This window comes from Varanus komodoensis, unplaced genomic scaffold (genome assembly GCF_004798865.1).
Source record: "Varanus komodoensis strain SLA01 unplaced genomic scaffold, ASM479886v1 scaffold6_2, whole genome shotgun sequence".
Taxonomy (NCBI): Eukaryota; Metazoa; Chordata; class Lepidosauria; order Squamata; family Varanidae; genus Varanus; species Varanus komodoensis.
The window spans coordinates 10558046-10585022 of record NW_025336346.1 but is presented as its reverse complement, the minus strand read 5'-3'; the positions used below and the strand labels follow the sequence as shown (position 1 = coordinate 10585022).

The window sequence follows — 26977 nt, the reverse complement described above, 5'->3', positions numbered from 1 at the left end:
CAGAACATTCAATAACTTAAAGGAAAAACAAATCAAAGACACAGCTAACTATCTCAAATGACCTTTTGAATCTGCTATAAAATATGTTACAAATCAGGAGCATAAATGAGCAAGTGCATGTATATCAGAAGTGTCCATTAAAATGAAATGGCTCAGCAAGAGATGGTTCCAGATAGGTTGTTCCAGATGGAGAAGGCTGTTCTTACCCCAGTAGTAAAGAAACTTGGGGGTAAATTCTATTTTGATACCAACTACCATGGTGAGTCAAGGCCACGCTGTATGTTCTATTTGCAAATATGAAAAGCACTGGAAACAGCCTCTGTATGATGGCCACAAAACAAGCGTCCTACAGTGGGTGTCTGTGCAAGTGAGCAGCCATCTGTTGGAAATGTGGAGAAGTTCCACATTGCAGGGCAAATCACTCCATATATTGAGCCTGTTGTGACCATCTTATCATGCACACAGACCATGAACCAAAATCCATCTACAGAACCTTTCCTTGAGGAGTGGTATTTGATCCACATGCATACTGGAGTCAGTTTCATAACCAAAGTATAAATTTCCACTGAAGAGTGCTAGACATGAAGGTAAGCCATATGGCAAGCCTGGTCTTTCTTAGGTCTCTTTTTAACTCAGGATATGTGACCACCTAGTAAGAGCCCGTACATTGATTAAGTGCCTCTGTTTGGACCTTGCTGCTCTTACCCTTGTTATGTAGGGTGAAAGCATCAACAGTTAGAGACACTTTACTACAACTGTCCTGAGGCTTTGGAAGGATATCCCTTTGGCTTTCCATGGAGGCTGCAAATCAGCCATTTCAGGGAGTTTTTGCAACTGAGTATTAGATGAGATGGATGTCCTGAATTGCACAGTTACATGTTTAATTGTAAAATTTATCATGTTTTGATTTAAATTGCATTGAACATGGTAAAGTGCTATATGTGTATTTTAAATAAATAGAATGAAAACTACCATAGCCACATAACTTTGGATCCACAGACCTGCCAGACAACAGCGCTCGCAATAACTTAAGTGGGTAGAAACAAAGCAGGAGGCAAGATAGTTGATTCATATGGATGAGTCCTAATTAAATTTCTTTGTAACAATGTGTGCACACACATTCCATCCTGCAACAACTTTTAATGTTATTACACTGCCAAAAACAACACCTCAACTTTTCTACCAAGTTCTGGTTGAATATTTTGAATACATGGCATTTGAGTTTCTGGTCCAAGGAGTCATCTAGACACATTCTTTTTCACTATTCACTTTTTCCTAGTAATGATTCAACTTGCCATGTGTGTGTGTGTGTGTGTGTGAGAGAGAGAGAGAGAGACAGACAGAGACAGAGACAGAGACAGAGAGAGAATATCAGCATTCCTCACCTGGGGCTGTTGAGTGGCTGTTGGTTTCTGAGGGGATGGTATAGGTGTTTTAGATAGTATCTGGTTCATTCTGCTTACAACAAGTTCAGTTATAAGTTGCTTGTCTTCAGCTTGATGTTCACCAATTAAAGGCATTGCAGAATCCATAACCTGGGAGGCACAAAGGAGGATTAGGCAGATAAATATTAGCTTAGTGTTTTTCTACACTGTATCACAGAGCATTATTAACCATCCTGAGCTGCTAGGGTGAGAGTTATAAATCGAGGACACAGCCAGGAATTTCTTTGGAATCACATGTTTAAAAATGTGTCCATCCAAACTCTGCACACTTTTGATTATTAAAAAAAGTGAAGAAACTTGCAATTGCATTTTGATAAAAAATGGGTTTTGGTTTAACACAGGAGGGAGACTGATCCAGAAAAAAATGGATATGGTTGACACATGACAGTAATTCATGGGTTGTGTAACCTATGAATTGTGGGATTGCACAGCAAACTGCCTCCTGAATATTTGCTGTCTATAGTATGCATCTGTTTTCCTCAAGACCCTGGAGCACATTGTTCCTGTGTTGTTTGCTGAAACATGCGAACCCAGAATTTTGGGTTGCTGAAGGACAAACAAACAAGAGTTTTAGCTGAACAAAACATGGGTTCCTGGATTGTTAGTACAAGCAGATACACAGTGGAAACAGAGAATTGGTGGAAAGCAACGAGCTTGTACTCTGCAGTGAGATCTCAAATAACTGTGGGTTGTTCAATCCATAGTTAGCCATTGCGTGTGAACTACACCATTGGTTCTCTGTGGCAGGAAAAACTGTATGGATCATTTGAACTGCTGTTTGGTAGGACATACCTCTCAAAAGGATAATAACTGTTAAATATGATGATGACCCCAGCAATTTTTCCCATTTGCAATGGAAATCATAGCTATACATGGATTAGTGTACAGCCAATGTTCACTTGTGATTTCGTGACACATCTCTCTCACATTAATTCATTAGTTGCCACAAGTACACACATAAGGACCAAATTTTACCACTGTGCTTTTTTATATTTTAGCACATAAGTGTATTGCAGTGAACAGTTGAGTACACAGGGGATGTGATGTTAGGTCTGGTTCCCATATTAAGATTTCACATTCCTGAAAAAAATCGGTAATCATGAAACAAGACAGCTAATGAAGTTTAAATTCTATTTCAATCTATTCTCTATCATCTCAGTATTCTCGAGACTTTACATTATAATGGCACAAGCATAGATAATTCCACATAAAGACGCAGTATAATGGGCTACTAGGCTCCTTTAAATGCTCTTGTTCACGCAGAAGGTGAAAATTAAGGTTTTAATATTGACTAGGTTATATCATAGGGAACAAGCCAAAGTTAAGTTGCTGCATTGTATGAATGTAGAGTATTTCCCAAGGGGTGGTTTGTTGATGGCCATCAACAAACCACTCTGACAACCTAGACTGATGTGGTGGTCAAGAGAGCAAATGCCACCCTTGGTTGCATAGCCAGAAGTGTGGCTTCTAGATCAAGAGAGGTATTACTACCACTCTATATGACTCTGGTGCGCCTGCAACTGGAGTACTGTGCTCAGTTTTGGGCCCCTCATTACAGAAAGGATATAGCCAGGTTAGAGTCAGTGCAGCGTAGGGCCACAAGGTTGGTGGCCAGTTTGCAGGGGATGGGGTATGGGGTGAGACTGAGGGAACTGGGTCTCTTCAGCCTGGAGAAGACTCAGAGGGGATATGTTGGCGACATACAGGTATGTGAGGGGATGTCACACGGAAGTGGGTAGAGACCTGTTCTCCCCTGCAGAGGAAGGCAGGACACTCTCCAACGGAGCAAAGCTTAGGGAACCAAGGTTCAATTTTGATGCCAGGAAACACTTCCTGACAGGACTCCAAGGGTATGGAATGGCCTTCCACAGGAGGTGGTTGAGGCCCCATCGGTGAGGGTGTTCAAGGAGAGGCTGAACTTGCACATGGTGGGCATGTCATGAGCGGAGCCGGCTGGAGCCGGGGGTCAGACTAGATGGCCCAGGAGACCCCTTCTGACTCACCCTGTTTCTATGTTGTTGTCTGAATATGGGTGACTGGTGCCATCATGGGTACCAGGAACTAGCCAATGAACCATCTGGCAAAAGCAGCAAAACCCCCTTGCTGCTCTTGTCAAGCTTGCCTACACCACTGCCAGCACTAGCTACTTCACAAATGGCCAGGCAGGAATTTGGGACAACTGGCACCAGTTGTGCACCCAGTGCCACAATCACAAATGCTTTCAGCTCACTATATTCCTCCCTCTTTGACCGCTTTCCCACTCCATCTCTTGCTTGACAGGCAGTGTTCTTAAACTTCATTTAGGCAACTGCTCACGGTCCCTGCAGTGACCTCACAACACACTGGAGGGGCTATTAGTGACTGGCAAATAATTGTTTTTTCTGGGTGGGGGGAGAGAGAGAGAGAGAGAGAGAGGAAAAGAAAAAAGGAAAAAGGAAAAAGAGGAGGATCTTGCCACAAATGGTGCAAAACTTTTCGTGTGCAAAGATCATTTGTGCCTTTGTTTTCCCTCCACAACTCACCCTTTGGCAGCTGTCATGAGAAAACAAAGGAAAGGGTTAATTGGAGCCTCTTGGGGCAATGTCAAGGGTTTGCACTTGCTGTGCCCAGGACCTGACATTGTCCCAGTAAAAGCTTCACATTTTCACACTTGCAGAGCTGTGCATGTTTGCAGTTGCACAAGTGCAGCTGGCTTTTGTTTTGTTTTTTTTAATGAAACATTGTGTGCACAATTTTCTTTAAAAACAATGGTTTGCCAGCCCCTCTAATGTGCTACTTTGCTACTTATTTACAAATTCATTTCTAGACTGATGATGGGACAAAGAGTTTTCTAAAATGCAACACTTCTCCAGAGGCCCAAATTGGTTTTAATGGAGATGCATCGGAAGTAGAACAAAACAGTCCACCAATTGCCGTACTGTAGCAGAGGACAAGAGCCTTAATTAAAGCAAGAGCCTGTAGAAAGAGGTGCCATTCAGAATGGTGGCAATTGTGCAGCATCGTAATATCTTCTGACTCCAGCAGAGGCAGCTGGCTTGATACAAGATACTTAAGCAGGAGAGTGGATGCCTTTAGTGGGATTTCAGCAGACCTGGACCTGTCCATACCACACTGCCCAAATTTCAGTGTTTGGAATTGTCATTTCGATGTCTGTGAATATTGAGGTAGTATTTCCTATGAGTTAATGTATTATTTTGAAACAAAAGTACCTATTTATTTTTATTTATGATTGAATTCAGGTTGATTAAATGTTCTGATCAAATATTTTTGCCACCACTGCCTCACAGTTACTCTGAAGTATCCAACAAAAGCTTTGATGCCAGATAAGATGGCTAGATTATGTAATTAGTCTGTTAGCAGATTAATGATTTCTAAAATTATTGTTTGAACAAACAAGACTTCTCTTCTGTGCCTCACTGCAATCATTTACAGCCTCAAAGTTCCCATAAAATATTTTACTGAAGAAGCAACTGTAATTTAAAAGGCAGAGTTTAGTGCCTTTTTGTAGTTGTCACTAGAAGGGCAATCCTAAGGTTCTTCTTAAATGATGACCCTTGAATATGTTTGTTTTTATCTTTCAGTCCTGGGTCCTATCATACTTATCTTCAGCAAATGGTTTCTCACCATCTCAAAAGGTTTTTATATTAGAATAAATTTGGAATAGCATTCTCCTCTCCAGAGTGTTTTGAAAGGTCAAAGCACAATACAGAAAGCTTGAACAATGGACTCAAACAGAAAATAGTTATCTGTGGGATTCAGGCTATCCAGTTATCTGTACAATAGGGACATTCTATTGTCAGATTCATGATAATGCTTATGATGATTATAAGCAAATGTATTACACATTTCTAGCACTGGTAAACAAACTTTCTATAAAAGCAGTTTAGGGTCTACTGTCTGACTATTTGCAAGTCGAAACCCAGACCTTAAGCCTTACATGAAGTTTGACATTTGCCCCCATAGTATTCCCCTAAAGCTAGCAAGATTATTCAAGGAAAAATATTAGAGAATCACTTCTCTAATAGTAAATAATAAAGACACTTACTTAAAAATAAGTTCAAATCTGAGTTATCGCTCAGTATACATGCCTGCAAGATTTATCTATGGAATAAGATTTATTTTACATCAACTAATCATTTGGCTCAAGGCTACTTTTGATCATAATTAAAATCATAAACAAGTAGAGAAACCTGAAAAGCAAGAAATCCAGTGTCCAACCCAACTGATTTCCAGTTGCATTTCCAAACAAAAGAACAGGGCAGGCACTTCTGAACACCAAGAAAGATGAGCTTGGGCAGACTTCATCTAGCAGCCCTACTTGCGTAGGGGTGGAATATAGGGGAAGAAATGCTCTTGATGGCATGCAGATCCCAAGCCATGAAGGATTTTAAAAGACAGATCACTTTCAACTGTGCCAAGTCCAGAAAGTGCAGCCTCTGCAGAATTTGATTATATGTGCTCCCACCTTCTCTTCAGTACTTTGTAGTGCCAGTCACAACTGCCAGCATCCTGCCCTTATTTGCAGAGTTAAGCAAGCTATAGTGTTCCAACCACCCTGGCTCAGACTTTACCATAACAGCGACATACCAGTTGGACTGAGCTGTGAAAACAGAGAACTGAGACAATGGTTCCAGGAGGCCCTGGATGACACAGAATCTTCTGGGCCAAGCCTTGGCCATCATGGCTTGCTTGTCCCTCTAAAGAGCGTCACTGGACCTGATTAAGGAATGGGGATCAGAAAAAGGTTTCTTTGCCACTTTCACTGGCTGCTATGGGATACTCAATCAAATTTTACACTGACCGTCTACCAGCTGTACTCCAGTTCTCTCTCCAGCTGCTTAATTGTCATAAAGTATGCAACAGAATACTCAGCATCAGTATAAAATGGTTGTTTAATCCAGTGATATTTTAGTAAAGGAAATTATTGGACCATGCAGTTCCTTCATTTCTGAATGTAGAGCACATGAAAGCGAAATGCTGTTAACATCTGGCCCACTGAGGATGTAAGATAGTCCTTGGAAGATTGCTTGTGACAGGTTTGCAAGGTACTTTGAGGGTAATATTAGCTTTGCACTTGACATCATCCTAAGCCTAATTGCTTCCAAACCAAATTCAAAGGTTGGTGTTTACCTTTTTGTAGACCAATTCTCTGAAAAAGAATCTCTTTGTTTACCAGCCTGACCATGTCTTAAGATCTTAATACTTTCAACACATAATATGTCAATGTGTCTGTTATAGCACCCATACTGGGAATCACCTTCCACACAGAGGTGGAACTTGTGTTGAAATTGCAGTCTATCTGAAACCAAGACAGACTGTGTGTTTGGTGTTTCTACAGAAGTATTAGTAGTTTCTGTGACCGTTTCTTTGACCAACAAGGTCTAACTTTTCTTATGTACACATACCCCTCCTACAAGGCTGTGTGAAACACCCCAAAAAGTTAGGATAAAATATCTTGACTGATGAACTCATCCTTTTGGAATATAACTGTAATATGACCAAACAAACAAACAAACCACTTGTGAAATAGTAGTATATTATTTCAATTGGTCAACCATGGTTGAATGATAAAGGTGAAATTAGAAATGGTGAACTACCATGGTAAACAGAACTCATTGAATCTACTATGCTCTCCACAAATACAGAACATCAAACATTTCCTCCAGACTGAATGACACAGACTAAACTAGGTGATGAAGGATGGATTATATTACATAGGAAATGCACTATTGTAGTAAACCATGTTCTTGCTTTTCCACACAGTTTTGATCCATAATTCTACTTACCGTGGAAACTGAAAGTCTCTTTTAGTTTAGTTTTTGTTTTATGCAGAGATGATAAAAATAAGCATTTTAACAATTTTTATAACACACATACACAAACATGGGTTTTCCATTAAAATGTACAAAGCAGTGAACAGCAAAATAACACAGGAAAAATAATAAACATCTGTAAAACCATAAATATGAAAGCAACATAAATCAACCATACCATCCAAACCCAAAAACCTTAACTCAGTACAAAGTATCAGCAGACATACTGCTCAAAGGCCTGGCATTTTAATAAAATGACTAAAGGCGCAATCTTGTGTGAGTTTTAACAGATAAACAGCTTCCTACTTGAAACCCTGTATTTATCCATCTAAATTTGCATATGACTGTGCCCTAGGGCTGCATATTTAGGCATTTAAAAAGTCCTTTAATTCCCAGCATGCTTCAGTCAGCATGACTGGATGGGTGATCCTGGGAGTTGTAGGCATTTTTCTGTCTGAACATACATAGGATTGTGCGCATTTCTAAGTACATCTCCCAGCAGGAAGCCCCAGTGAGTTCAATCAGACTGAATCCCATTTAAATGGGTATAGGATTGCAATCTCAAATGTGTAGAGATGGAAGGCTCTGTACCTCCCTAGAAAGTATGTTCTACAGCGTTCTGCCAATATGGAGAAGGCTCTCCATGTGTTTTTTCCAAACTGTAACTCTTAGAATTATGGAGCTCAGGGCAAATTCTCCAGAGCAAATGGAGAGTTCATAAGAAAGTTCATATGGGCACAAGCACATAGCTAATGGGAAACAAGACAGACAGTACTCACAAGAATCTCCTTCATTTAGGTGACAATATCAGAAACATACTTCCAATAGCAATATGCCCTGCATTTCCTGGAGTGGATCACAGCGTTGCCCCCAAGGCCTAGTCTGATGCTGTACCGTTTCCACGCAGGACCTGCTGAGCCCGAAAGAGCCCTCCAGCCTCACACAGCCATGGCTCTGCATCATGCACCAGGCTGGGGCATTCAGTTAATGCACTCGGTGAAGTTACCACAAAAGTGCTGCTGAGTGAAAATAATGTTCTTCCGTTTGAAGCACACTTCCTCCTGTTACATGAGCTGTTTTTCTATCATTGACATGGAAAATGTTTTTTTTCCATGCTAAGCATGATCTCACAAAGCAATTGCAAGAGTGTGTGCTGATGTGATCCATTTGGAAAGACCCTCTCCCGCTTCTCGGGCAGTGGTGCCTAGCAGATGAATGTTCAAACTAAGGGTGAAGGGGACAGAAACAAAATGAGCAGCTCATAGGGAACACAACATAATAGCCTACTTTCTTGCAGTCTAACAATTGCTTCTTCAAGCTACCTTTCTTTAATAGTCTCTATACTTCTGTGTAGGACTTTAAGACTTCCTTTTTGTTCCAAGAAGAAAGAAACATTCTTAATTGTCTGGCTATGAAATGCCCTTTCCATTTATTATGAGGCAAAAGCATTTTGAACTCAGCCTCCAATGCGGCCCCCACCCCCAAAACATCCCAAAATGAATGTTGTTTTGTTTTTAAATTTTCCCTGTTTTCATCACCCATAGATGTAGCCCATAACAGGGGCTGGGGAGTAAATATGGCCCCTATATATCATGAAGTTGCCCACCCCTGCTCCATAACAATGTGATGTGTTTCTCTGTGGCCATACGTGATTCCAAATAATAATAATAATAATAATAATAATAATAATAATAATAATAATAATAATGGGCAATGCATTATGAATTATTCATGTAGGAAGCACATATGCTATTGCAGGATAGAGACTTATCTTTGTTGGTACCCTGAAACCCAGAAAGCTCAGGAGAAGAATGTGGTAATGGTGACAGAAGCATAATTTATAGGCATCCACAAATCTTAGAAAATGCTTCACTATCCAAACTACTGCTTGGTATCTCAATATCAATTTTGGAGGTGGATGATTAATAGGGCAGAACAGATGCCCTGAAACTCTGCTTTTAGGCCTCCTTGAAGTATCTATCCAGCTACCATTGGCATAAGATTTTGGACAACCAGGAATTTCTCATGCTTTCGCTTAAACTCTAACCCTCTTACCCAGAATCTTCCTGTCATTTTCTTTCTAGACCCAGTAGATAAACAGCCCACAATCAAAATAATATATCTACTCTCTTCTAGTCTGCCCATCAAAAAAGTGGAAAAAATCATTTATTTGCCTGATGTGTAGGGCTATCCCTCTTTTGGCCACAAACTAGCTGTCAGTATGGTTCACCATAGTCTGAAAGAGAATACAAACTGTAGACAATAAATCAAATTAAAAACAGCAAGAGCCAACAAAACAGCTAGTTGCAGCAGCACAGGTTTAATAAAACAAAGCTCCTCCTAGACAAAGAGGTCTTTACAGCATTACCAAATGTTTTCAGGAAGCATGTCAAAGTGGAACATCCTGTCCAGATGGCTTTACAAGGGAGACTGGACTGCTTCTCATGGTCTTCGGCTAAATAAGAGGTAGCTCAGGCCAAGGCTGCATCATACTGCACCTTCAAGACCCAAACAGACAGAAAGGCACACACCCCTTCCCTAACTTCCAATTTCTTTCCACGCTTCATCAAGAAGTGAGATGGAGGAGCACAGAGGCTTCTGAGATGCCAGGGAGGACTTCATGGATGCCACTGGAGCAACATGCTGTTAATGGGATCCACTTTTCTGGCCTCTTCTCCCTGAGGCAGCCCACTGAAAAGCTGATGCTAAGCAACAGAGAACCTTCAGGAACAGGATAGACCCTTCTGTTCCCACTAGATCCCTCCTGGTTCCAAGAAAAGTCTATATCCTGGGACAGATTTAGTGCAGTTCAAGTGCATCCCAATCTGTTTGCTAAATAACCCAAGGTGGCATGTGCTTTCTCTGAATGGAAGAATATTGTTTTTCCCACAAACCACTAGAGACAGACGCTCAGTGGCATACACTGATATATAGGAAATAAGATATATTTTGAGTCTAAAAATGATATGTTATTATATTCTTAATTTCCTATTTTATGTAAAGATGTAATTTTCTGGGGAAGTGGCTACCTATAAATCTTGCACTAAGATGGTGAGTTCCCTTGAAAGGAAAGCAGAAGGGCTAGGAAAATAGGATGCAAGTATTTTGATCCTCATACACTCAAAAGCAAAATTAAACTACGTCATGATACAGTTGGGCTTTCCCACAAGCAGTGCCATTTGCTCAGATACGCAGCTTTGCTTAATCAAGTGCACAATCTGAATCACCCTTTCAAAAAGAACTCAGTGAGAGCTTTAGGCACAAAGATTTCTTCCTATTATCTCAACAACAACAGTAATGACAACATGCTGACAGAGAAAAGGTACGAGTCCATCATACCTCAAAAATATAATCCTTCCCATCTTTGCCATGAACGGCTTTGACTGCACATATGTCCAAACCTCCAAACATCTCAGAACAGCTGTCAATCCAAAGCTTGTACCTGGAATGCAAAGAAAAGCTCCCATGAGTCTAAAACTTGATCTTGCTGTAATACAAATCTAGTTCTATAGCTTAAATTTACACTGTCACACATTTGCCTCAACTTGCATATTTTAAGGGAAACATCCTGAAAATGTTTAAACATCCACACTTTTAAAATATATAAATGGGCAGATGCAGCAACCTTGGTATTACATTTTTAAAACGTGGCATAGCAGAATAGCACAAATACACAAGTACATAGGGCATTGTCTTTCTACCATTAGAAACAATCCCTCATTTTTCTTCTTCTAGAAAGAGAGACTGAAAATGTTAAACGATAGAAACAGAATGGAAGATTCATGACATCATGTAAAGAACCTGAAATAAACCATGAGTAGGGAATGACAACTGCATGATAAATTCTTCAAGTAGAAAAGGTTTCAGTTTCTTACAAAAGTTACTTGTCAATGAGCCTCATCAGTTTGCCTTCTGTGAAACTGAATGCTGGAGCAGAACTGTGGGTTCAAAAGTGTGGTTTTGTTTTTGGTTCATGTACTAATTCCTTTTCTTTTAGGTTCACCAGTCTGTCTTGTTGGAAATGGGTGTTTTGTCGATGACCATCCCCACAACTGTAGCCATTTTGAGAGGACACCCAATACAATCTCAAAATTCCAAATGTGACTACTGATCCCAACGGGCTGAAAAACTCTGTTCAATAGTTAAGACATTACTATTTGAAGTTTGTTCCAAGAGAAAGGTTTTCCTTTAAAGAAAAAAAAGCTAAATGTAGACATTTGCAAAAATGTTGTACGAAGTCTTATATAACATAAGGAGTGGATTCTTATTTCCTGAACAACTTCATTTTTTGGAGGGGGGGGGCATTGGATGAATGTCAAATTGAACATCTGTAGAAGTGCTGACTGTGGTGACTGAGTTTATTTGTTTATAAACTATTTTTTTCTATAAAGTCCTATAGTCATTTGAATCTAGGAGAAGTGTTCCTTCTGTTAATGGCAAATCTGGAGAAAAACCAAGCCAAACAAGGAAAGCTGATTTTGAAAGGCCTTTTTATATAACCAAAGAAACACTGAGAGGATTTTACTGAGGGCAATTTTCATGCACATACAAAACAGATGGAAAAGGAGACTGAGGGTGAAATGGCTGCCTCAACCCTAAGCCCACTACATAAAAGCATGTCTGTTTGGTGTGTTTGGGGCAGGTGGTCAGACATGACCTAATGGGGATCCAGAGCTTAGATTCGAAAGGCTGCACACACCAAAGTGCCACTTCCAGGTTCCACCTCTTGGAGAGAAGAGCACTCACATATCTTTTCTTATCAAACTAGGTATGACACAGTCTTTTGCCTCCTGTGTTAAATAAAAGCACTCTCACAGGGTCCCAGTATCATTTAAAAAGTGGTGTTGAAAAGCTGCTGGGAGGAGAGATTTTTAGTGGACGAATTGCAAAAAACAAAGGCTCTCACAGACCTGTCTCCTTGTCCCACCTTTCACTTAATCTAACAAGGGAAAGGTGAAACCTTTCACCCTTCACTTGACAGACAATTATGTGCACCAGCCATGTAGCATCGAGTTTGGTTATCTGAAAGGAGTAGGAATTTATTAACTATCCATAACACATCTTCATAATATCGAGTAATCATCCTCTGGTTTTAAAATTTTCTGGGTACTATGGCTCCTACCTATCCCCTTTCCCCTTTTAAGATATCATGTGTTCATGACTTATCCTTGCACTTTCAACAGGATGGTTCATTGCTGAAAAACTCAACTATGATCTTTTAAAGAAGTTCCTTTAACAAAGTCATGTTTCAAAACTTCATTTTTAATCTTAGAGCACAGAACATCTAATGTTATAAGCTGTACTCTAGTACCTAGAAATATAAATCAAGTAATATAACATTTTAATGTTATAAGCTGTTGATCCAGTATCTAGAAATTAAGTACATTTAAGCTATTTAGCCAACTATGATGTGAATCTCTTAAAATGTAACAAAACTTGTAAACATATCAATCAGACAATGCATATTGGAGGGTAGATGCTTGTATTTAGGTTCAGCTTGTCAATCAGATAAAGAACTTTTCCACACAAGGCTTATTTTGGGTTGTATCTACTTCCAGTTTTTTCACAGAACAAAGGTATGAGTTACAAGGACATTTCTTTTTCTGCTTTTCTCTTACATAACCTCTAGGTGGCACTGCAGTACAATGGAAGAGTGTAAACACACAAGAAAAATCAAAGGTTTCTTTTGCTTTCAAAATTAAATGCTGCATTTTTCTTGCTCAAACACTTGCTCTAATACTGTGCAACAATTGTGCTTTGGTACAACTGGACAGCATACAAATGTTTTAAATAAATAACTCAAAAATAAGATCAAACAAGCAAACCCTGATCCAAACTAACACAGAAATGAAATTAGGGGGTCCTGGTGTCATTTAATAAACCCATAAACAACTGTGGGAAAGGCATAATGAGGGCATGATAAATACTTTGCTTAGAAAAGCACAAAAATGTGCATGTAAGTATAAACTGCTTCTGTCGCCTTTACACAGACCATGAGAACTAAGCTTTTTTGTATAGCCTTTTCCATGTATTTTTAAAGGAAGTAGTAATAGGTATATTCAAACAATTCATACAGCAAATATCTATTTTGCTCACTGCTGAGCACCAAATATTGTTGATGTTTGTAGTTCAGTATGTTGGCCTCTTTGCAGAGTCATCTAATAGTAATGTGGATCCTAATTCTGTGATGAGTCTCAGTATATTTTTGGCTTGCCCACATTCCATGCAGAAAGACTTGCTGGCACTTCTGAGCCACATGCAGTAGCAGGTGGATGCACCTGTAACGGCCATGCTGGACCCCTGAATGAATGCCCACCTTTCCAGTTACTCTCCACTGGGAAAGCAGGGCAATAAACTGGACCCACCTCCATCCTTTGCACACAGAGCCTAGATGTCTAAAAATTGACAACTACCTATCTGCGGCTGTGGACACTGTTGGGGAATGAATGAAAAGTACTAAGCTGAATGCAGAATGTCATACTTCAGTGCAAGTAATAGTGAACATACTGCTGAGAAATATAGCCGGTTGATACTGATTAGGATATCAGTTTAAAATATGGTACATAATACCCAGAGATTTCATATAAGTGAAAATCAATGGTGATAAAAAGAACAATTAGCTTTCAGAGTGTCTATAACTGGAAAACAAAACAAAACAAAACTGGGATGGTTGCTCCTAATCTACTGAACTTTGGGCAGATGCTATAGCACAAGTTGGCCTCGTTTCACATCAACTGTCTTCACCGCTTCTCCAGTTTTGATCCATTTGAGGCACAGCACATGCTCTATTCTAGTATGGACCTGAGACCAAGCTTAGTGGCATAGCACACACTTGGCATGTAGAAATTTTCATGTTCAATTGCAAGCATCTGCAGGTCAGGCAGGAAAAAAAGCATGAAATTCTGAAACTCTGAAATGCCATTGCCAGTCTGTGTCAACAGTCCCAGGTTAGACGAACCAGTCATCAGATTCAGTACAAAGCAATTTCCTTCTTTCTTAAATTACATAATTAATATCAAATCAAACCTATTTACCTATCTGACATGGCAATTTGTTCCAACATTGCAGATCCTGTGTTTGTCTTCCAGTTTCCAGATATAGAAGTCCTCCTGTGGAGAAATATAAATGCTTAGTAAGTATTTACTGTCATTTTCATTTATTTTATGATTAGCTGTTTACTCAAGATGTTTTTTGGTTCTCAAAAATGATATTAAACAACTTACAAGCAGCATAGTCAAGTAAACAGTACATATTTTCAACTATTTTTCCTGAGTATGGGCATTTAATTTTATGTGGATAGTGAAAGACTATGCTCATAAAAATATACACATTGGACACTGAATAGGACAAAGAATTAAAGCCTTACAAAAGGACAAGTTAAAGATCTGAGCTCAGAGCAGCTGAGTATGTTTCTATTCTACTTGGAAAAATAGTAACCGGGACTTGACCCTTAATTTGTGTCCTGTAACAATAAACATATAATGTTATGAAGAGTTGCGTCATTCATTATCCCAGTGAGCTCTGGATCTACAGAACATATTGCAATTATGCTTCTTCATAAAACTAATACATAAACCTCTGCACTCAATATATTGTTTCTGGAGCAAGGAAAGGGTATATGAGAAAATTTGACAAGTTTCCATATGTGTGATTTTGTTCCTGCTGTGTTTGCTTCTTTTTCACTCCATGCAATTTCCTTAAAACAATGCTATATTGATCTTAAAATCCATACATATGAATCCTTAAACATTTGCAGGATCTGTGGTATTAGGAAGGCTACTGTACTATATCCCTATTATCTGACCACTGACACCCACAATGAGAGTTTTGAGCTCACAACCAGGTAGATAACAGAAGATTATCATACAAGCAACTTCAACAGCAGCATTCAAATTATAAAAAAAACACAACAGCTGATCTTTCCTGTGGCACCTCTTCAAGTGATTATTCCACACTTGTGTTAAAATCATGCATGTGTACACACACACACACACACACACACACACAGGAATGAAAAACAGCTGTGGAACAACATATCTAAATACATACAAAATGTGGCAGAAGTTCCATGCTGATCCTGGGCCTAAAAGTGATCCAGTGTCCTCTGCAGAACATTACGTACATCCAATGCAAGGTGCAGCGGTGGCGATCTTTGCTGCCCTATGCCTCACACTCGCATTTTATTCAGGCACCCACCTAGATAAAGTGCTGCGCAGGGGGAGGGAAGGAAGCTGGAGTACCATTTGGTTATGGTGCAATCCACTGCCCTCAGCCTTGGCTGTCTTCTCCCCAGCATGTTCCTTTAGTCCACACCAAGACTGCTGATCTTGGAGATGCAGGCAGCACAGTCCTTTCCACGCTGGCTGCAAGAGGGGCAGGCCAGGGACTCTGCATGTGGAGTCCCAACTCTGAGGCTGCAAACCTACAGAGCTGGGACTCTGAATAACCCTATGGCCCTCCAGGCAATGGGGCATAGCACAGGGTTGCATCCTGTCTATAATCATTCATTTTTATGTGATCTCAAAGGCTCTTCTAAATAGTTCTTGTCTAGGGAAAGTATAATTGAAAATAATAAATAAGTATTTATTTATTTACATGTATTTATAGGCCTCCTATAATTGCCAAGGCTTTCCTAGGTGGCTTACAATGCATAAAACATATTAACAGAGTAAAACAAATTAAAACTAATTAAAACATAACAAATTAAAACATCTATGAAAGCAATTAAAAAGCCACATTCTGGCTAAATGTTAAAAAATTCCCCCAAAAGGTATGTCTTTGCCTGGTGCTGAAAGGAAAACAAAGATGGTGCCAGGCAAATACCTCTAGGGAGGGAGTTCCAGAGAGCAGAAAAGGCCCTTTGCCCAGTTGCTACCCCTCTCATTTCCCTGAGGGGTGGTTCTTGTAGAAGGGCCTCCTGAGCTGATCTAAAGGGCTGGGCATGTATATATGGGTGCAGATGGTCCTTTAGATAGCTAGGACAAGCCTTGAGTCTATTTGCATTCTATCTGAAATTGTAAAAAAAATAAATACAAAGTGGGGACTGGTGTTCAAGAACATTTTATGCCAGTCCTCAAAGTGCTAGTTTTAACATTCAAAGTCCTACACAGCTTGGCGGCAGACTATCGGGGGGGATGCCCATATGTAGCTCCCTGGATCTGAAGGGATTCTCCAGGGACCCTTCTCTATGGACCCCCTCTAAATGATGGAAGGAGGATGACTACCAGGAGGAGGAGGTTCCCGGTTGAGGCACCCTGGCTATGGAATGAGCTCTCCAAAGAGGTGTGCCTGACACCGACTCTTTACTCTTTTCTGTATCAGGTAAAACCCTTTTTATTTCCCCAGTATTTTAACAGCTAACTGAAACTTTAGCTTTATAATGTATTTTACCGTGAACCCCTGCCACACCTCTGTGCCAATTCAGTTGCAGCTGCAACTGGTCTTATTGTTTTATGCCTTTTTAGTTGTGTGTTTTTAACTTTGTTAACTGCCCAGAAAGCTTCAGCTATTGGACAGCATAAAAATGAAATGAAACAAATGAACGAACAAATGGATAAATAAATAAACAAGGGCAGGCTTACCTCTGTCACCACGTAAGTAAATTCACTTGCTTGACATCACTTGAGGACCTTAATTGGGCCCCAGTGCTTAGTAGGTGGTGCCCAAAGGGCAGGAAATGCTTCCTAAATAATCTAGAAAATAATAATTACGTTTCTAATACGACAGCTGGGTGTGACTATATTGTTAGGCTCCTTTGAAAGCTGGAACTGGCTTTGTACAAAGTACAAAAGACTGATGGACGGAACAGAAACCTGAGTCACTTAGTGGCTGTTTATTTTGCAATATTATGTATTATTATGCAAAGAGAGTTAAACATATTTGATATTAGCTTATGGAAGAGTTCTGTGTATTTCTGTAAATATTTTTTATCAGTAGTACTGGCCCAGTACCAATGTAATACTGTATAGTTTTCTTCAAATGTCAAGTAGTTTACGTATTGTACATGTTCAATCAGGTAATTGTGAAAAAGACTGCCAAAGGACAACGGGAGACATCTGGTAATCATAAGATCTTCCTTTTGGGTAGATACTTTTGGCCTTTTGTTCTTCCTTGTGTTTCTCGCTGTGGGGAACCAGTGGTCTTACATAAGACAACAGATTAGGCAACCAAACACTTCAGACTTCATGTTCAAGTTACATCAAGGCCAAAGGTCTTCTTTGCAGAAGGCTACAGACAAGCCCTAACCTGCCTAAAAATGGGTGGAGTCAGGGGAAAAGCTTGATTCATTAACTTCCTTCCAAAATCTCTCCCCTCCATAATTCAAGAATTACTCCATTTGGTAGTATGATAATGGTGTGAACATCCCATTCATGAAGGGCATAAGTATAAGCGGGCAGTGCTGCAGAAGCTAACAAGTTTTACCAGTTTAAACTGGTAAAACCAGCTCTGAAATAAGCATTGGCTACTCTGCCTACAGCACAGAAGAATCGTTTGCAGCCGACCAGCCAGAGAAGTCTTTAAAAATCTGGAAAGAGTTGGTTCTTTACCTCTTCATCCTTTTACAGCTGATCTAAAAGACTGAAAATAATTTTATGTATTTCCAGTGCAATATCGCCTTCTTCCATTTTGTGCAGAATTGTTCTTTGTTTTTATGTTCATGAATGATTTAATGTTCCCGCTTTATTCTAATGCACATAGCTGAAAAATATGAATTATTCAACTCATTTTACTGAATAGGTTAAGATCCTTCTTAGAATCCCCATTATTTGACTTGTGGATTGACAGTCCTGCTGAAGCACTGAAGATTATCTTCCTTTCCACAAATTGGGATAATATGGAATTTTCATGCAAGGCTAGTAAAGTCTGGTGGTAACCTGCTTATAGCTGACGATGAAAGATGAAAAAAGAGAATCTGTGCTCACATGTATGCTTTGTAGTTGTTGCCTATTTTCTGGATCCTGATGTCATATTTAGAGTCTATGTAGGGTTCAGTGGTGGCGTAGGTCTGAGTGAGTGCGACCACACTGGCTATATCCTGAAAATCATAATGGTTGTCTACTTTGACCTGTTATCAATCCGCATGTATTTAGCATGGGGAGACAAAAAGAAAGGGAAAGAAAAGAAAGTAAGAACAGTTAGATTTGTGTTATAAGGAAAATGCCACTTCTGGCACATGCATTGCAAAATTACAGTATTTTTATTTTCTATACTGCCCTGTTGTTTATGCTTGAAAGTCTGAAATACAAATGGCTTAAAGTACAAAATGAAAGCACCCCATCAAAATGTGGCTAAAATCTCCCCCCACTCCACTCCTGCCTTGGTTGCTTCCAGTCCTGCATTATGTTCAGACAATGTGTGGACTCAGATTCAGGTGGATTCCTGGAATACACCTGTTTACAGGGTTAACGGATTCTGATAACCGAACATTTATGGCAAATGTGAACACAATCACTCCAATCCAGTTGCTGGCCCTGCAAGTGGAAACACTTCCACCAACCTATCCCCAGCTGAAGTGCAGACTTTTAGCAAGCTTTTCTCTCTGCAAGGGTGGGGGAGTTATTAAATTTGATCACCCATGGAGGTGTCATGGATTCCAGTAGAGTCCAGAGAACTCTGAGGAATATTACTGCTGGTATGGCTGGTGTTCCTGTTGAAGCCCAGGTCATCCTGTGGAATCAAGAGGCAACTCGGCCACATTGCGCGTCTCCCACCCAGATCCTTTCTGAGATGGCAGCAATGAGGCAAGAAGGAAGATGCAGGTGGAAGAAAACTCATGCCAAGTTTGGCCGGATACAGTGGTGGTGGTGGTGGTAACAAAAAGAGAGTTCTTTTTGACCATTACTTTCTCTTCTCAGTGTCATCCAGTGGTGCTTTTCTGAGTGGTTCACAGGCTGCTAGAATCTGGGTGAAAGAAAAGGTACTGGAAACTTTGGTGGCACCCTGTCATGAATTTGGACACCATTTGGAAGATTATGCTGCTCAAATCCACCATGAACAGAATACCACAGTTAATACAGCTCCATGAGCAGAGGTGCCCAGAGCACCATCTGGTTCAGTTTCATTGGATGAGTTAAAGTTGCTGACAACAGTCTGGTCAACCACATCAGACTAACATGCTTGACCCTTGCCTTTTGTGGCTTATTCGGTCTAATAGGGAAAAAATGTCCAACTGGCTCCAAAAAGTTGTAAATTCCACCTTGAAAGAGTAGGTGGTACCAGCTACCTTAAAAGAGGTGGTAATTAGGCCATTCCTGAAAATACCTAACCTGGACTGCGATGATGTCAGCAACCTTGGCAAGGTGGTAAAGGTTCCACTTCAAGAACTCTTGATTGAAACTTACTACGTAGAACCATTTCAGTTGGGCTTCCAGTTGCCAGTTACTGCCTTGGTAGGCTTGTGGGATGACCTTTGCCAAGGGAATGCAGGGGAAATGCAGTTTCCTGTACTTCTCAGTGACTTTTGATACCATAATGGAGGTACCCTTCTAGATAGGTTATCCGGGTTGGAAGCTGGAAGCAGCAGGTTACAGTGATTTTACTCCTACTTGGGATGGCCAGTTCTTTAAGGTAGTGCTGGGGGATTATTGCTCTGTGCCTCAGGAACTTATGAAACCTCTGGGGAAGCTTATTCAGAGGTGAGGGCTGAGATGTCATCAATGTGTCATCTTTCCTTTCAACCAAATGCAGGTGAGGTAGAGGCTGTTCTGAATCAGTGCCTGGGCATTGTAATGGACTTACTGAGAGCCAATAATCTGAGATTCCATCCAGGTAGGACTGTTACTGAATCTTTTATTGGCCCAGCTCAGTGATGTTCACCCTATTCTGGAGGGGGCTGCACTGTCCTCAAAGGATCAGCTTCACAACCTGGCGGTGGGTGGGGGTGTTCTTGGATCCAGCATTGTCACTGGAGGCACAAGTAGCCTCTGTGACATGAAATGCATTTTCTCAGCCTAGACTAATATACCTGATCTGGATAGATACAGCTTTTCTGTAGTTATCCATGCTCTGGTAACCTCTCATCTGGATTATGGCAGTTTATGTAACGTGGGGCTGCCTTTGAAAACAGTCTGGGAAATTGAGCTGGTTTGAAAATAGAGCAGCAAGACTGTTAACAGAGATTGGTCAATGTCTGTACTTTTCCATCTGTACAGGCTGCTGTAATGTGAACCAGCTCTTGAGGTTCCAGAAGGCCGGGGAAGGATTAATCCAGAAACTAATAAAATGCTAGAAATACCAGGTGCCAGCCTAGTGGGAATCTGGCACCCTAGTCCTCTGGGAAACATCCTCCTCCCTGTGTGCTAAGGGGGTAAGAACTATCAGAATTAGGGGCTCAAGGACACTGGAGATAATGCGGATGATGGGCTAATGACTGGCACCTGGAGTAAATGGCTGGCCCCAGGGAAAGAGAGATGGGCCAACACCCCACAGATCAGCTGACCTAGGCTTGGGAGCAGGAATAAAGCGCAAAGAACAGAGCAGCCTTTTGTTCTTCTTTTGGGACTGCCGTGTTCTCACAGCTGCCGATTCTCCTTGCTTGACAGACCAGATTCTAAGGATATCTCGAGGGAGAGACACAGTAATTATGGGAGATTTCAATCTCCCGGATATTAGTTGGGAGACTCACTCAGTGGTGACAGCCAGGTAACATCGCTTCCTAGAGGCTATAGAGGGAGGGTTTTTCACACAGAGGGTCCAAGAGGTGATGAGGGGGAGAAACATCCTTGACTTGGTCTTAACCAATAGAGAGGAGCTGATAGATGAAGTACAGATTAGGGGAGCTCTGGATGCGAGTGATCACTCCATTCTGTGCTCTGAGGTCAGGGGACTGGGGACATGCAGCAGGTCGAGCACTAGAAGCTGGGACTTCAAGAGGGCCAACTTTGGCCAACTGAAGGCCGAACTTGGAAAAGTCTCCTGGGATAGGTTACTGGAAGGTAAGCGAGTTGAGGAGGGGTGGATGGATTAAACAGGGCTCTGTCCTAGGGCCTATCCTGTTTAATCTTTTCATAAATGACATGGAAGAAGGGGTGAACAGTCTGCTGGTCAAATTTGCAGATGGTACTAAAACTGGAGCAGTGGCCACAACTGAGGAGCAGGTACTCCAGATCCAAAAGGATCTGGACAGACTATGGAAGTGGGCAGGAGACAACAGGATGGCGTTCAATGTGGATAAGTGCAAGGTCTTGCACTTGGCGCATAGGAATAGGTGTCATAAGTACAGGTTAGGTGACAAGTGGCTGGAGAGCAGCACTTGTGAAAGGGACCTCGGGGTACTGGTTGACTGCAGGCTAAACATGAGTCAGCAGTGTGATGCGGTGGTCAAGAGGGCGAACGCCACCCTTGGTTGCATAGCCAGAAGTGTGGCTTCTAGATCAAGAGAGGTATTACTACCACTCTACACGACTCTGGTGTGCCTGCAACTGGAGTATTGTGCTCAGTTTTGGGCCCCTCATTACAGAAAGGATATAGCCAGGTTAGAGTCAGTGCAGCGTAGGGCCGCAAGGTTGGTGGCCGGTTTGCAGGGGATGGGGTATGGGGTGAGACTGAGGGAACTGGGTCTCTTCAGCCTGGAGAAGAGGAGACTCAGAGGGGATATGTTGGCGACATACACGTATGTGAGGGGGTGTCACACAGAGGTGGGTAGAGACCTGTTCTCCCCAGCAGAGGAAGGCAGGAAGTGATCCAACGGAGCAAAGCTCAGGGAACCAAAGTCCCTTTAGGTGCCAGGAAGCACTTCCTGACAGTCAGGACCCCGAGGGTGTGGAATGGGCTTCCACGGGAGGTCATTGAGGGCCCATCGGTGAGGGTGTTCAAGGATAGGCTGGACATGCGCATAGTGGGCATATCGTGAGCAGAGCCAGAGGTCAGACTAGATGGCCCGGGAAGCCCCTTCTGACTCACTCTGTTTCTATTTTTCTTAAGAGCGCTGTGGCATCCTATATATCTTCCTCTGACAGAAGGTAGAATTACTGTGTATAGGTTAGGATAGAAGCTGTTTGTTATTTTGTTATCTGATTGGCCCACGAGGGTCTGGGAGCAGAGTTTCTTGGTTGACTGCAACCTGTCTTGTTGCTGCTGTCCAAATTCCCCTGTCTCCTTCCCTTCTCCCATTTCCTTGGTTTTATCCTTGCAGATTATGTGTTTTAGTACCTCCACCCCTAAACTTGTTTGTTCTCTAAGCTTGGGTTTGTTGTGTGCTGAATCCAGAGGCTAGTCCAGGGCTTTAGGACCAGGGATTTTCTGGGCAGGATCTTACCCCACTGGCTGGGGAAGTGAGGAATCCTTTATGACTTTCTCTTACAGCTGCCAGCTCATTTGTCACCCCTATTTGAACTGCTGGGATTCCCATTCAAAACTTTAATGGCTTGGGGACAGGTTACCTGAAAGATCATCCCCTCCCATGTATACTGCTTAGTCCACAATATAGTTTTCAGTGGTCCTTCTTTAGCAGCCCCCACCAAAGGAAGTGAGGCAGGTGACTACAAAGATAAGGATCTCATCTGTTGTGGTACCCTGGTTGTGGATTGACTTTCCCAGACAGACTCACCTGGTATCTAGATTATGCTCTTTTCAGCACCAGGAATAGACCTTGTTTTCTAAGGCATTAAAATTTTTGCTTTTCTGTTTTAAATCTGTCAAGGTACAATCCAGTGGGTGTGCCTGCAACACTCTGAATTTGGAGGAATACAGACATCCTATTGAGGACAGAAGAAGATTGCCTCTGCATTCTTCTTGTGCTGCAGAAGAATTAGATAGCTGATTTTATATCCTAGAACAGCCGCACTCCTCCCCTCCCTGTCCTCTAGAATTCTCCCTCCCCTGCCAGTGAAGGCTCTGAGGTTGGGCTTGCAACCTTGGAGCCGCAGCTGATGCTGAACAAATCATGGTAGCTGAGGGGGTGGGCACTCTGCATTGGAAGTCCCAGCTCCAATCTCAGAGAATTCTTCTAAGGTTGGAGGTGAGACAATGAATTTTGCTGTGGCTTGCCAAGGAGTGTCTACCACCGAGATATTGCCTTTAGTGTATTTTAAAACTTTGCACTAGTGTTGAATTTTATTTTGGTTTTTCATTTTATACTGTAGTTTTACATTTATAAATTGTAATTTAGCATATTGTATTTTGTGGTTTTAATTCTTGCGAAAGGCCCAGGGAGTTTCAGCTATTGGGAGACTTAAAAAGTAATAAATAAAAAATTCCCCTCTCTGCCTCTACCCTCTGCCAATCAACTAAGTAGCAACTTTTTTTTTTTAACTATGTCTATACAAGCTTGTGCTCTGTTGGAACAGAGTCTGTGTGGGAGTTTGTTTGTTTTTGGTAAGGTACACAATACTTATTTTTACTCTTGGGTTCTGAGTGAAAATGCTTCTACTCTGCTAATTTAGGGATACATGTGTTTGCATAGCAGTAAGATGAGCTAACTGGAATGGCTCTCAAAAGGAAAGAGGATATGCTTGAAGGTTGTAAAAAAGCAAGTAAACCTTTTAGTACAACTAATTTTCATACTTCCTGAACAGTTCTAAATAAATGTTCTGATAGTAGCAGGAATAACCTGACTGCACATTGTTTACCTGTAATGAGTGTACCATTTAAAAAGCCCCTCTTCCCTGTGTTCAGGCTATTACGTTACAACATGTAATCATTTAAAATAGCCTGAAAATATAAATGGTCTTGAAATTCATTAGGTTCAAGCAAACTTCTTTTCCTGAAGTAGAATCATTTCCCCTGCAGAGAACTGCTCAGAATCCTCCTGCTGACAGAAAGGAAGTGGGGAAATGACCTTTGCCACCCCCCTGCAGTTTCCAGCACTTTTCCCTAATTCTTATGGAGGGTCTCCCAGCCCACCACAGAAGATATTTGGGAGGGGGCTTGGAATAGGGAAGTAAAAGACTGCATTCTTCCTCATTCCAGTACTGCAAATCTTCCAGGGAAGGAAAAGAAAAAACACCTCACCACACACACACTTGAATAAATTAAAAGATAGGCCTGTGTAACTTGCTGTCTCATGTACTCCAGCCTAAAAATCTTGGTACCTTTACATGAGACACACCACACTTCAATAAACCATGAAATCAACTAACTGACAGTGATTTACTGACCATCCCTGAGGATTCCTAATTTTTAGCAATGCCTCTACGTAAATAATTTCTTGTAAGATTGATCCAGAAGCATCTGTATGTATAAAACAGTACGCATCAAATGAAAATTAAATATTCTGAAGACAATTCAAGCATCCCATCAAAAACTAGTGCCTCTCTATCAGCAAACATCAGTGGTGGTGTGTAGGATAATAGGCAACATTTACAGTTCAGATATAATTAAAAAGAAATAAAGAATTCTGAAGAATGGTGTAATGATTGCAGATTGATTTAGAGCATTATGGCATCTTCAGCATATTTAACAATTCTTGACAACATAGCTGTCATCTTACTTTCCCTTTACCAATGGAATACAATAACGCCTTTTATTAGAGGCTTTAGTAAATTTCAACATATGGGAGATCAGATTGCAAAATCTTTTGCGCAAAATGTTTGGCAGAGAAATAAACACTGAATAAAGCATGTATAACACCTGTTCTTCTCCAAATGTTAACAAGTTAGGTTAGAGAAATGTTCAATTAGTATCACTCATTAGGTCAGATGATCATAGTATATTTTAGTCCAATTATAAGATGAGAGAGCTTGGTTTCCTCTAAACCATGTAACTCCTCTTGAACAGAATGAACAGATGTTAGTAAAGATCCATTGAAACTTTTGACACTCCCACTCCAACAATAACTATTTCAGCCTGGGCTACATGCCAATTTTTGTTGGCAGAAGTTGGTACCTTTAGAATGGAAAATGCTGAGTAGATGTTATGTTGAATGTAAGATGCAAAACTATGGCAGTGAGCAGTTAAAGTGTGCGTAAGGCTATTACAATGTAGTGAGAGGCTTGAGTGTGACATTGGGGGCTCATACGGCTCATCTCAAAGAACAAACAAAAATTATTCCTCAACTCTTATTAAAATCTGAGTGAGGATTTCTACCTTCCTACCTAACCAAAAAAGAATTCCCACACCTCCCAGTTTCGGTGATCAACTGTTCCTCCTTTCTTGTTCCCTTTAAACCCCTCTTAACTGGGTGGCACAGCCAGCAGCAGCAAGCAGCTACAAGGTAAGGAAAATCTGTAATTCCTTCTGCTCTTTGGTGCCTGTTGCTGCCAAAGCCTCGGAATAAGTAGCTTTTCCAAGGAAAATCACATTTCCCAGGGACTATGTAGGTGTCCTTCTGCCACGGCTTTCCCTCTCCCTGCAGATTCTGTCCCTGCTGGACTTCCCAGTAGTAGTTGCAGTTAAAGGGGGAAAGAACTAGGAAGTCTTGGGGATCAGGGTTAAAGACCCGTGGTTGGGAGGGCGTAGGCCATTCTCTGTCAATTCGTATTAGCTTGGTAATGAGCCAAGCTATTGCCTGTCTTTTTGGGAAACAGCTTTGATCTATGGAAACCTTGCCTATCACTAGTCATGATAAGGCCTAATTCATGATAGAATCATAAACGGGGAATGGTAAAATAAGAATAGCATGGGTGTACAGTATTTCTGGCCTTATTTGCCAATTTTTATTCATATGAACAGTTTCCAAGTCTTTGAAGTGTCTTTGTATTTCGAAAGCATTGATGTTCACAGGAAGATTATACACCTTTGCTCAGGGTACTTCCGCGTATGCCGAAAATTAAGCAAGTACACAGTGATGAGTTCCTGAGCATATGCCTCAATATGGATTTCCATAATTATTGCCTGAGGTTTCAACCGCTTCCATGAAGCCTGCAATATCTGCATAACCAACTTCTAAAAGGCAGCTCCCCTTATTTCCCCCCAAGAGATAAATAGCACCTGCACCTTTCCCATGCCCGAATGAGCGTGTCCAATCTTCACCACAACAGGAAATGTTGGCAATGTCAGCTGAGGACAAGAAAGAAAAACTAGATTTAAAATGGTTGCTTAAGCAATGAACATTTCATTATCAGGATCATACTTCTCTGTAGGTTGAACGGGTTCATTAGAAAGCTTGTCAGTTGGAGTTCAGCTTGCCTTAAATGACTGTATGTGGCAAATTGGTATTGGCAGGCCATCCTCATTACTCTGGTACACTGCTCTCAGTCCTGCCATTTATTTTATGTAACACAAGGGCTATAATTTCCGTGCAGGATTTTTCCCACTGCTTTGATAGAACAGCATGAAATTCAGATGTTTCTCCATAAGTTTTATAAAACAGTAGCCAATCCTATATCACTTTCTACTTACAAATCCCTGCTGCAAAATCACTTTTATCCATAAGATGAAATAACCTAGTCCTAAAACTCTGGCAGCAGGACTTCAGGATCTTAAAAGTTCTTTCCTTAAGTCACATTCCCTTGGTTTGCCAAAAGGCACAATATGCAAGAAAGGCCAAAGCCATTCCCTGTTGGATTTTTAATGGATTGTTGAAAACGGCCCAGAAAGCTTCTACTACAGGAAGGTACAGAAGTTGAATAAATGAATAACAACAACAACATTTTAGGGATGGAATGTGTTATTTATCTGAGACAAGTGCAGTGTGCCTTTCCATTGGTAAATCCTGAAAGGTAACATGTTTAATCAGGATTCAGCTCCAGCATTTTCTGGGTGCTAGCCAAAAGATGTGCCGTGGTCTTCTTCCCTCCAGGTACTCCCTCTCATACATACACACATGCACACAGGAGTGCA

General features: G+C 41.1%; 1 protein-coding gene across 1 annotated transcript in view; it reads right to left on the bottom strand.

Annotated features, from left to right (window-relative positions):
* SYN2 (synapsin II) overlaps positions 1-26977 on the bottom strand; it is a 198988-nt gene that overhangs the window by 18137 nt on the left and 153874 nt on the right. The window contains exons 6-10 of the mRNA XM_044451365.1: positions 26132-26194; positions 18181-18323; positions 14293-14367; positions 10598-10700; positions 1386-1535 (exon numbers count right to left, since the gene is read on the bottom strand). Of these exons, the coding sequence (XP_044307300.1) occupies positions 1386-1535; positions 10598-10700; positions 14293-14367; positions 18181-18323; positions 26132-26194 (534 nt within the window). The remainder of the gene's footprint in view (positions 1-1385; positions 1536-10597; positions 10701-14292; positions 14368-18180; positions 18324-26131; positions 26195-26977) is intronic.